The sequence below is a fragment of the Homalodisca vitripennis genome, chromosome 3 (assembly GCF_021130785.1).
Source record: "Homalodisca vitripennis isolate AUS2020 chromosome 3, UT_GWSS_2.1, whole genome shotgun sequence".
In the NCBI taxonomy this organism is placed as follows: domain Eukaryota; kingdom Metazoa; phylum Arthropoda; class Insecta; order Hemiptera; family Cicadellidae; genus Homalodisca; species Homalodisca vitripennis.
This window is the reverse complement of record NC_060209.1, coordinates 85,198,318-85,210,993: the sequence shown is the minus strand read 5'-3', so window position 1 is coordinate 85,210,993 and position 12,676 is coordinate 85,198,318. Positions and strand designations below refer to the sequence as shown.

General features: G+C 34.9%; 1 protein-coding gene across 1 annotated transcript in view; it reads right to left on the bottom strand.

Annotated features, from left to right (window-relative positions):
• Positions 1-6,990, bottom strand: part of LOC124358268 (histone-lysine N-methyltransferase SETD1B-like) — a 47,461-nt gene extending 40,471 nt beyond the window's left edge. Inside the window, exon 1 of the mRNA XM_046810561.1 lies at positions 6,878-6,990. Within this exon, the coding sequence (XP_046666517.1) occupies positions 6,878-6,990 (113 nt within the window). The remainder of the gene's footprint in view (positions 1-6,877) is intronic.
• Positions 6,991-12,676: the final 5,686 nt, after the last annotated feature.

Below are 12,676 nucleotides of genomic sequence, written 5' to 3'. Positions count from 1 at the left end.
TAGTTGGACGAATAACTCCAGCACTTTGGCGTGGGTTGGGAGTTGACAGCTTTGCTTAGCTTTGATCAGTTGACGTGACGCTATAAAGAGGGCGATCGCCACTTTGGTAGCACTAACTTGGAGGAGGCATTGTCGAACTTGGTCGAAGTTGAACGGTTGACTGACGTCAGAGCTGGGCAACTGCATGAAGTCGATCGAACTATTTGTGTGCACCTTGTATTGTGCACTTTATGTAACGTCCAATTCCAACAGCAACCTAACCTTGGTACCTCGCCTTGGTACCTAACTCGGCTCCAAAGTTATTTTGGATAGTTAAAAAAACAATTTTATTGAAATTGTAAACAAGTCTGGAATAAATATTTTCATACTATGGATGTACGAGTATACTTTGTATATTTCGGCCATCTCTATAAAGTGAACATGACTAACAAGTAGAAGTTGGAAAGTAGAACAATTTGAGAGGATATGAGTATAGACAAAGGGTAGTAAGAAAGGGAAAAGACAGAACAGCGGGTGTAAAATAAACGGCATATAATTATATTTATCATTGTGCGTATGATTAAAATGTAGATTATCCCAGGAAGTTCATTTCTGGCTTGTTTATATCTTCCAGTTGAACCTTAAGGTCTGTTATTAGACTAGACAAGACGGTGTACCATCCCCTGCCTGTTTTGACTGGAGAGGCTACAAAGTTGGCTCCCCCTTCTTGGATAGAGATATGACTGAGAGCAATGCCCAAAATCCATTCTCAACTGGAGCCGGCCCCTATCCCCAAACCTTACCCATCCATAATATCCTGTTATTCCGTATATCATAAGTGCAATTTCTCAGTATCATGCTTTAGAGAACAAAAAGTAAGAACAAAGATAGTGATTAAATAATAACAATTTATGAGAGGAGTTAATTGGCGTAAATTAAAATTTATCTACATATTATCACCATAACGCCCACTTACACTTTGCCTATTGCATAGTTTGTGTAATGAAATAAACACACACATATTACGCAGAAAGTTACGCCCTGCTAATTCTGAATATGAGAAGCAAAAACATTGTACAAGTAAACAGTAGGATATTTTATTTTGTACGGACATTATCAACCATTTATATGTGACTGTTTGGTTAAACTAATCAGACTTAGGTCCCCATAACCACAACCGTTTTTATACAACTACTATAGACGACTTGGGATGAGTTGGCTATATTTACCCGATATTATTCTATACAAAAGTACCAATATAATCTTGAGGGTATTATTAGAACGCAGGAAGCGTAATCTCAAAATAAATATAGTTTGTAGATGGAGTTCAATGTACAAAACATATGTTTACGAAGGAAAAATGTTAAAACTGTAGGAAAGATTGCTTAAAACCTGATATGAACATCATATGAAATGTAATATGCTGAGTTTTCAGGAGAAAAGTAAGCGCCTTAGTTCCAATGGCATTTTTAAAATAATACTCTTACACGTATTAGAGTTTTTAGGTTTTATCTTAAAGAGATGGATATGATAAAACGGATCGCTCCTTCGAAGTTAAAAGTATTCAACGAGTAATAGTGGATAACTTATAACTGATTGCTTTAATTCAATTAAGAATTGTACTTCGTATCCAGTGTAAACGTGTTAAATGTATTGCATTTTCTATATTTATAACTATTGATGTGCAAAGTACAACTAATTTAAATATTTTTTGGCAAAACGAACCTACAAATTGCGCCAAATACAAGCCACATACCTGTACTCAGGTATAGTATTTTTTTTATGGCAAAGACTTTTAAAACTGAATAGGGTAAAACAAAAGAAGTTCAATATTGTCCTGTTTTATGATGGGAAATAATATTGTATATAGCGCTAATAATAATAATATGTATATAAGTTAATTTAGGAATATTCAACAAATATTATACAACTTGGCACATAATTAAGTCTGCACAGAAGTATCTAACAGAACAAAACAGTGACAGAAAAGTGGTTGTTTCTAACAGATTGGTAGCTCTATGTCAGTGTCAGGTGTGATGCTGCTACAATCTGGCTGATACTGGCTTTGATCAGACACGATCAAAATTTCAGGATTACTAAGAGATATCCGTAATCACGTTGCTACAAGAGATTACAATTCCAAACTTTCTCGATGTTTTATTGCATTTAGTGGCCAGCAATCCTAACAAATATATTAATCTAGTAATAAAAAAAACTAATCAGTAATTTGTTTCGTTATCGATTATCGATAGTTAGACAGGATGGAATGACAGTGGATACTTGCTGCCGTTATTTATGAGAAAAATCTCATTTCAACGTTTCGTGAACCTTTACCTGATATTTTCTTGACATTTGTGCTATAAATCGCGAAGGGAATAATACTATAAATAAATTAATAGTGAAACTGTGCATTACTTTTATTTTATTACGCTTGTCTTCTATAATTACATTATGTTTAATCTTACTTTATAATACTTCCTGGACGAGAAAGCAGATACTCATTCCTGAAACGTTGTTTATATTGATATTTAATTGGTACTTAAACATTTAACAATCTAAATTTGGATATAACCTTTTTATTCTTTTACAAGCTTAGATTATTTTTACTGTTTATTTCAACTGGCCCTGAGCTAAGCCGATCCTAAAAATCGAAGAAAAGACTATGAAAACTTGACGATTTTTATCGTCTTTTGAAAGAGCAGTTGGCATAGAATTTGGGGTACACATATAGTGTATATGTATCTGCTCTAAGTTAATAACTGATGTTTATGAATGAATTTATTTCATACCTACTGGAAGAAAAAAAGGAAACTTTGCTTATATTAATAGTTAATAACATATATTAATAGATTAATTATTACTATATAATATATTAAATATTATATCTACTATTCACTATTTAACAGTTTTTTTTCATCAAAGAGATTGCAGTGGTTGTTTTTTTCCTATTCTGTTATAAACGAAGGTAAGCCGAGTTTGTAAATAAAATTATGTGTCATAAGACATTTTTGTTGAACAAAATTTTTACCATTCTTTGCTTGAAGTTTGTTTTTGACGATAAAAGGATTGTAAAGGAAACCGGATTCTTTTCTTATTTTTGCCATCGTTCAGTATTACAAAAAAACATTAACACTGCGCTCGAGATCTGCAATTTGATATATTGCTCAGGTGAATAACTAACCTAACATATAGCTAAAATATTTGTTAAAATAAACAAATTATACCAGAGTTTGTGACACGCATGTCAGGAATCACGACCATGTCGTGTGTCAACTTCATCCAAACACTCACTGAAATACACACTTAATAAAAACGAAACAGTAGTTATTAAAACTGAACTAATGAATACAGGTTACAACAGGTATGCTCACCACCAACTACAGAGAACTGACCAAAAACTAATAGTAAACGACGATCGATATTTGAGACGTACTGTTATGTTTTTTGTAACATTAACAGTGGAAAATGTCCGTAAACCTGTTTTACGATGTCATCTAAGAGATTTAAAATCTTATGAACTTAAATTTGACGCATGATTCATAATGAAGTTTAATGTAATCTACATATTTGAATTCTCCTTGTCATTTATTATAATTAAACAACTAGACTAGTAATCTAAGATAGTTTTAGATTCGTCAAGTATGAAAACAGTGATATAACCACAAACCACGGAGACCACGAAATCACCTGTCCACCTTTTCTTGTGTTCTCTCTGCCAGTAAGTTAGTCATTAGTTAAAAATTAGTTACACAATTAATTTAATGAAGCAATAGTCGCACATTGTAAAGAGAAGAACAATATATGTATTTTTTCTGATGAATCATGAAATTTGATTAAATACGTTTTCGTTCATAAGAGTCTCATTGATAATTAAATTTATTCCTATGTATACAGTAGCAAATTATAAGTGATATTTTACTAACCACATGAAATCTTTGAGCTGTTGAAATTGTTGTCTGTTAGATTCATCCAAACTCTACTTTAGGCTTCTCAGCGAATACAAAAAGTTCTCAGCGAATAACCAACAATACAAAAATTGAATAAACGGTAGCTCTCAATGTGGGCAATGTCTTGTCAAAGTAAGTCTGCTCTAAATCAGTTATATATTATTACTATTATTATTATTATTATTAGGAATATTATAAGGAGTAAATTATATGAGTAAATACGCATACCAAAAAATCTCCTTATCGATTTATACGCAAATAATATTTTTATTATTATTACTTGAGCTGGTTTCTTGTTTAGTTTTGTAACTTTGCATTTGAGTATCTTTTGATTTTCTTTAAAACATTTTGCATTATAAAAATAGAAGTCTGCAGGTAACCATCTATTGATATCTAAAACTTGTTCAACTCACAGACAATTTAAGAGTTGTACTAAACTAAACTGCCTTGAAGTTTACCAATATATCCATTTAATATGTTCAATAATATAAGATTTTCATCTTTGACTCCAGATCATTTGAACACTAACGACCTCGTTCTTGAATGCTCATTAACTACTGAAATTTACTCCACCTTACTGATCTTTTTACTGTGCTAATCTCTTGGAAATAGCAATAATAAATTGTTAAAAAACTCCTATTCTAGACTCTAGTCGTCCGTTGTTTCAGAGAGTACTACCAGCCAGTCCATCTGCAGCCTTAACAGAAAGATTAATACAGCTCATCTCTTAGCTTAGTGAGTATCATATACCATTTACACTAAGATGCTTATTACAAATCTTGTCCAACTGAGAATTTCCGATGAAGACTCTGGTGGAATTTTTGATTTTTCTGGTCAATGTGGAGATGCCAGTTGGAGTGTGAGGGTAGAGATTACACCTAATGATCATAATTTACTCACAAAATACTCAGTAGTGTCTCGCCATTTAAGTTAATAACATTACTTCGTTATTTAAATAAATTATTTATGACAAATTAACCCAAATCTTTAACAAAGTTGGATTTGCTTTTTTATATTTTAAAATTACTTACAGAGATTAGAGTTTTGGTAGATTTAAATCAAATATGCATGATATTTAATTGTAAGCATTCTTGGGACGCGAAAGAGCTTTTAACAATACAATTCTCTTGAGGTAAACTGTAATTGACTAAAGTATCTGCAACGCTTTTTATACAACTCTGTAAGACAGGCCAGGGTTGTATACGATTTTCAAGGGAGGCGTCAGTGTATTAGAATAACAGAAAGTGATCTGGAACACGGCTTTCAAGCAGTTCTCTTAATGCTTATGGATCATTGTTTATTGTGTAATTCTTGACGCTTGCATGATTTGTTAGTAGTGTGCTGCAGTGTGTTGAACCAATCTAAGTTGAATGTTGTAGTAGCTCATAAATGGTCAAATCACTGTAAAAGAAAATAATGTATAGTGATGATCATATTATAGGTTAATTTTCATTGACATAAGCTGTTTTTATTTACCTCAGTGCGTTATTTTCAATGATGTTTTAGAGTAAATATGCCATGCGGCCTAGATGTGTGAGACCCTACTCTACTGGAAGTTTTCAAATGAGAATGGTGTTGAAGATACATATGCTGCTGGAATTAACTAACGTAATTCAAGACCTTATATTACGGCATTTGGTGTATCTTATAAATTAAATTGGTTAGTATTTTCGACATAATTAGGACAGAGAAGTGGTTAATTTAAGTTGATGAGATATACGTTTTAAATAAATTTGGGTGTACTTCCTGACCACAATTCAGAAATAGGCAATCGACATAAAATGTAATTCTTAAACATGAAGGAATTTTAAAACATAGATGTTGAAGATTTTTGGTTGAGTTATCTTCTTTTTTACCAGCAAGTTGCTTTGAAAGCTGCAAAGATTTTAATGCGATTTTTATCCACATACAAATATCTCTGTGAATTTGGATTTTCAAAATTTGATAATTTAAATTCAAAATATCGAAAGTTAACTGCGATGCGCTTTGTCACAGTTAAAATAAAATACAAAACAAATTTTACTACACAAACAGTTCAAACATTGTCACCAAGTTTCAAAACGATTGATATCATAGTGTCATTAACTAACTTTTTGTAGATTTAATAAAACAATTATAATACTGTGATTTATTGATGTTCACGTGCATTGGTTTATTACAGAAATTAATTGGCGGTAAGAAAAAGCCTATATGTTTAGAAAGGTGCCTGAAGTAATATGAATCGTTCAGTAATTAATATATATATATATATATATATATATATATTTTATATATATATATATAAGATGTTTAATTTAGAAACATAAAAATCCAACTTATATGTTAACCTACAAATTGAAATTTTAATACTTGTGTTGATCACGTAAGATAATGATGGTAGAGGGGAGGCGTGACAAAATGTCAGTTTACTAAGGTAGGAACAATACATGAAAGGTTGAGAACCGCTGTTATAGACGAGGATACACACGATCCGTGCAACAAGAAGACACAATCGCGATCTAATGGGATGAGACAAACACACAATAGTGTATATTGTTACTTCAACATTATGTGTCAGGTGACCACTCAAAAACATTGTGAGGTAGTTATCCACCTCGCCATGCCGCCGTTCTACCCACGGTTGGACTTGTTTGATAAGTCTGGCAGTCCAACGCCCACGGGTGTCTTGTTGCCAGCTGTTTTGCCATTGCTGGTACGTACGAGAGCGCTCCTCAGTCCTTGCCGTGTCCTTGCAGATTTCGCCTTTTCGCTGATAAATTTCATTCCTCTCCCCTGCCTAAAGCTTGACGCTGTACCCGGGCGATCCGTATCCGATAAAATTCAATATTTAGTGCGTCTGCCCACACCTCAGCCCCGTAAAGGAGCACGGACTGGACTGTAGACATTAACAGTCTTCTACTGCTGTACTTGGGACCGCCGACGTTGGCCATGAGCCTGCTAAGATGAGTTACCATCTTAGAGGCCTGTACATTGAGTCCACTGTACGAAAAATCTGGTCCCTCCAAGTCAGCTTATTGTCCAACAAAGCGCCAAGGTATTTTGCGGCTCGCGTGATCTGGACCATTACATCTCCCACTCTTAATGGGACGACGGTGTCGATTCATTTCTTAGTCAAAATCACGATCTCTGTTTTGCTCAAAGCGAGCGACAGGCCGTGATTTTCCATCCATCTGTTAACGACTCGCATGACCTGGTTCAGTTTAAGCTGGGCTATTTCCACGTTGCGTGCAGCAATTGGGGCTGCGACGTCGTCGGCGTACCCATCTAAAACCGTTTCCTTCGGCATCACGGACCTAAGGAGGCTGTCGTAAGCGACGTTCCAGAGATCCGGGCCTAAGATGGAACCTTGTGCGGCACCGGAAGTGACATCCACCGTTCGCGGTCCGTCTTTCGTCTTGTAAATGAGAGTTCTGCATTGGAGGTAGTCTTCTATTAGCCTCCGCAGATATGCCGGGATGCGAAAGGTGTTATGCATCGCGTCCAGCGTATCAACCCATCTTGCCGAGTTAAAGGCGTTCTTGACATCAAGCGTAAAAAGAAGCACTACTCTGCGAGAGAAACTGTTACAGCTCTCGGCTCTGTTCACCGCTTGCTGCACCTCTCCGATTACGTCGATTGTTGATCGTCCCTTCCTGAAGCCGTACTGACGCGGGGACAAGTCACCGGCAGCTTCCACGGCGGAACTCAGCCGGGCACGAATCAACTTCTCGAAAAGTTTACCTGCCGTGTCCAACATACAAAGAGGCCTGTAGGACGACGGCGTATAGGGATCACCTTTCCCCTTGCTAATCAATACTAGGCTGGCAATTTTCCAATGAGAAGGAAAAATCCCGTTGGTCAGACAGGCGTTATACATATTTAGCAGGAGCCCGGGATTGATGTGGAATACCTTTTTGAGGGCCTCACTAGGAATTACATCGGGGCCGGGAGCTTTGGTGCTCTTCAGGGAGCGAACGGCCATTTCCAACTCCTCATTGCTGAAGAGCGGAAAGTCCTCTACCCGTCCAAAAGCGACTTGTGAGCGTAGCGGGTGGTTCGGAAACAGAGATGTGACGATCCTTTCCATGGTGGCGCCCTCCATAACGGAAGGTGGAGTGCGGGCGCAGAGTCTCTTAGTTACATAGATTTTTTACTTTGGATATACAACATATAGTATTATGATGGGAATTATTATGTTAAGAGATTTGAAGTACGAATTCAATGAGGTAAAATATTTACACCAAATATTTTTGTTGTAAAAATGTAATGTTAACGAGATTATTTTAATAGAACACTACGGTTCAAGGTCTGGGACCAATCTTCTTCTTTGGGTGTCAAAAATGTAATATTTAAATAAGGTGAAGCAAGTACAAATAAACAAGATTAGTACTATTTGTCAGCCACATGTTAGCGGTGACTCACGCCAAACTAATAGACTTAGTTTAGAAATACCGCTTAATGCGTTGAAACGTTAATTAAAATATAATCTCAATTAAGCCTCCTGAGTACATTCGTGAATTACTCTTAAATATGCATACCCGAAAACATGAAAGTAAGCGTTGACTTAACGAAAAATAGACAACTGTTTTATTCAGATAAAGAGCACCCAGAGCCGTCTTTCTTAATGAAATTTTATGTAATTACACTTAATGTATTAGTAACTGCAACAAGGTTGAACAAAATAAAATTATGCAAACTGGTTTTACTCAAATATTTTTGACACCTCAAACAGGAATTCAAGCACTTAGGAGCAAATGACATTCTTTATAAAACTTTGTGTTTTAGATTCTAGTAGAAAAACGCTACGTGACTTGAGATATGGTTATAGCTGCCAATAAATATTAAGTACTGGTTAGTTATGCCTTTTGAGGCATGCGTAAAAAACACGATATCCTGATTAGGATACCCATCCAATTACCTCCCGTTTACGAGCCAAACTTTCAGGCCTGGTACGGCAAGGTAAGATGAGAAAATATTTAGAGAAGTTACTATCGCTAATATTTAAAAATGACTACGACATGTGTAATCCTACACATGTTCAGTACGTTTCTTAAATGAATAAATTTAGTTTGAATAAAATATTAGTTTACGTTAAGGAAACTTGTGTAGTGCCAGATGAAGGAACGACCTGTAACTCTCCTTGTAACGTAATCTGTAATAAATGTTGCTATCTGATACCTCTCTAACTAAATCACTATTTCACCGTCGGCGTCGCTCTGGTAATTAACTAGACAAAGCTTACTTTTTACTTTTACTTTATGTCTGCTACGTAAACTCACACGTCCTATAGATTTGGAATATTTATTTATATTTAAAAACATTTACTTCTCTAACTAAACCATTATATCAGCGTCGCTCGGTTGATAACTATATATAAGCCCCGCTAATATAAAAGGAGACTGTGTCTCTTAAGTAAACACACACGCCTTATAAATTTAATATTTGTTTTTATATTTTCAAGCATGTAAATATGAATGTGTATTAACCAATATTCACTTTGATATAACCTATTATTACATCATAATAGTGTAAGTTACTTTATACTATGAATAGGATAATGTAAATACACTATTATTAATACTGTACCTTTAATTGACTGTTCTAACTCATGTGTAAAAAAGTAATTGTTTCTATTGACGGGAGGCCTTTATATACACACTTGGATCCATTGTGCTCTCTCAATTCTGAAAGCAAATTGACGTTGCCGACGTCTATAATTATTAACATTGAGTTAAAGGGACGTGCGAGGCAGCCTGTCATCATCCAACATGACTATTAACTTTGACATCAATTAATAAAGACAATGCTAAAAGTTTTCAGAATAGTATAACTCTATAAGGTGGTAATTGTTAACCACTCTTCTGGTTGAAGATGGTTTTGCACTCCAAGACCGAAATTCGAGTATTTCAAGAATTTGATTGCTAAGCAATGTTGCAAAGCGGTGTGAACCGGATACATAGATGACGACGATCAATGGATTATCTAATCAATTATTAAAAACATGTATTTGTAATTTTAAATCCCTTAGTGAAAGTGAATAATGATTCATTTGAACGTCGTATTTTGCCACAAATATTTTAGCGGTAATACTAATATTCTAAAATGTACGACCCGGTCCTACCAAATAACTAGTACTGGGGTAGACACTATTTATTTAATACTTAAAATGTGCACCCAATTTTTAAACTTTTGGACACGGAGTGATGTACCTCGCTGATACAGTAATAGATATATTTCTAGAACTGCACACGGAAAGATAACTTATTATGCAGTTTCTCAGATGACGATTAGTGGAGTATTTGTTTAGTTAGTCAAAATGTTATTTAATAATTTTAAGTCTCTTAGTGAAAGTGAATATTGAATTTGAACTCGTATTTGTCCACAAATGTTAAAAATGGTAATACCAATATTAAAAAAAGTATTACCTATTACTATTTTATTGATTATATTAACTATTAACAGAACATTACTATAAAACTATAATTAGTTACAAATGTACAATTTTTGTTGTCTAAGGTAATACTAGCTTAATATCTCACTTAAAATAAATGAAATAATATGATATCACATATAAAATAAATAAAACCTACACTCATTGTTTTAACATTTGGACACGGAGTGATGTACCTCGTTGATATATTGATATAAATATATATCATATACATAAATAAATAAATAAATAAATAAATATATATATATATATATATTTATATATCTAATATTGCACACGGAAATACAGCTTGTTATCCAGTTTCTCAGACGATTTCCCCAGGTAAGAAAAAACTATAGACAGGTTATGGAAAAAGTGCATACCTCAGATATATTAACTGGCTGCACTGGTCTTTTGAATACGATCTATAAAAATAGAACTTTAACTTTTATTACGGAATATCCATATTTAATTTTCTTTTGTGAGCATAAAAAACTACTGGGATGTCCTACCGTTGCGTTGTTTTATGATTAACCTTTACCGGAGACCGGCGGACTGTTGGACTAATCGTACCATACATCTTCAGTTGAATCGAGTCCGGCAAGCGGCGTTTTTTGTGTAGTGAATTACTTGCAATGCGTGTTATGTAATTGAAATTTCCTTCAGTGATGAAGATGCAAATGCCATTTTGGCTCTTATTGGTAGTCTTAAATGGTAATAGCAAGCGGCGCAAAAAAACGCGAGTTGTGGTGTAAACAGTGGCTGTCTTGGTACATTATATCGTCTCAAGAAGAATCGGACCTCGAAGAATCCCTCACATTCTTTAGTTCTTTTCTGTAGCTGCTCCTCAAATTGTTAATTTTTTTACAAACAGTAGATTTTGTACAGTTGAAATCTATCTGTTTCCACCGTACGTAAGCCGCTTCTCTCTTCGTCCTATCATGATACTCCGATGATTTAATTTTCCATAAACGCTAATATTCCTCGAGACTACGTCTGAACAACCCACAAGAACTGTGTAAACTACGCTAGCTCGCAGTCAGGCGGCCGAAAATCCGCACACACGCACCGGCTCGCCTGAATCGTCTTCCGGCCGACCGGATGGCCGAATAGTTTTTCGTTCGATCACCGGCCGCCTGAACAGTCCAAACTGACAGGCCAGCCGGAGCCCATACACGCTCCGTCCGCCGGTCTCCGGCGGACTGTTCAGGCAGAACTATCCGGCATGCCGGTACGTGTATGGCGGCCTTTAGTTTTGCACATCTTATTTAAACGTCACCTTGAAAAATTTTGCTCCCAAGTCTTTGTATTATAATGTGTGAGCGTTATTTATAATATACGATTGTTACGAGTTATGAATGTTATTCACAACGTATAGTAAATAAAGTATGTAATATATTTTTATTTATTATCGATATAACAAATTTGAAATGTTCTAAACATTGATCGTGTCCGGAAAGTGCTAAGGCTCCTATAGTTTGTTCTGTTCTAATTAAAAACGTGACTCTGAAGAGGAGGGTCAGATTTCCAACAGATGGTTCTGGTGCATTCTTTACTTTAAATTCTGGAATCTTGGTGGAATTAAAATATTTCGGTGAGATAAAACCATATTTCAGACCTCATAAATAAAATGTTGACACTGTCAAGGCTCTCTTTTCTTTTCACAGACCCACAATAATCACTCCTGTCTGATATATTGCCAAACTGTAACAATCATTGTACACATAAAGTTCATTAATTTTACCCATGCTTTTGGTCATAAACGCATGCATTTTGTAGGCCTATTCATCAATGAGGGTATCAGTTACGCTAGATTTTAAATAATGTCCAATTTTGTCTTGACAAATTTTATTTTAGTTTCAACTAATCACTCACACAACAGTTACAATGGTGAACTGTAGAAATTAAAGAGGACAGAAGTAAAATATCTTAGTTCAGCGCTAGGAAATATCCAGAAGTTTACTTCAGCAAAACTAATGAAGTAAATCAACGCTTTTGCAGATTCTGAGGTGAACTATGCCATCAGGAGATTAGGAAATCGTGTCAACTGAGCAAATGGACCGGGTTCCGCGATCAGTCAGAGTCAATGTCATCAATTCAATTTACAACTTCTTTATTAACTTCCACAACAATCGAATTCGTGACCTCTCGGTTAGATTTGTAGCCTTACTTCGACGCTATTTTGAAGATCTACACTTTTGATTAAATGTTTTTAATTTACAGCCGATTAAACTTGTTAGAAATATTATATGCCTCATCTATATAAGGCATGTTAAAAAAAATATTTATTTGGTATATACATAAACAATATACAGTTTAAAAGTCGCTGTGGTGAAACGAC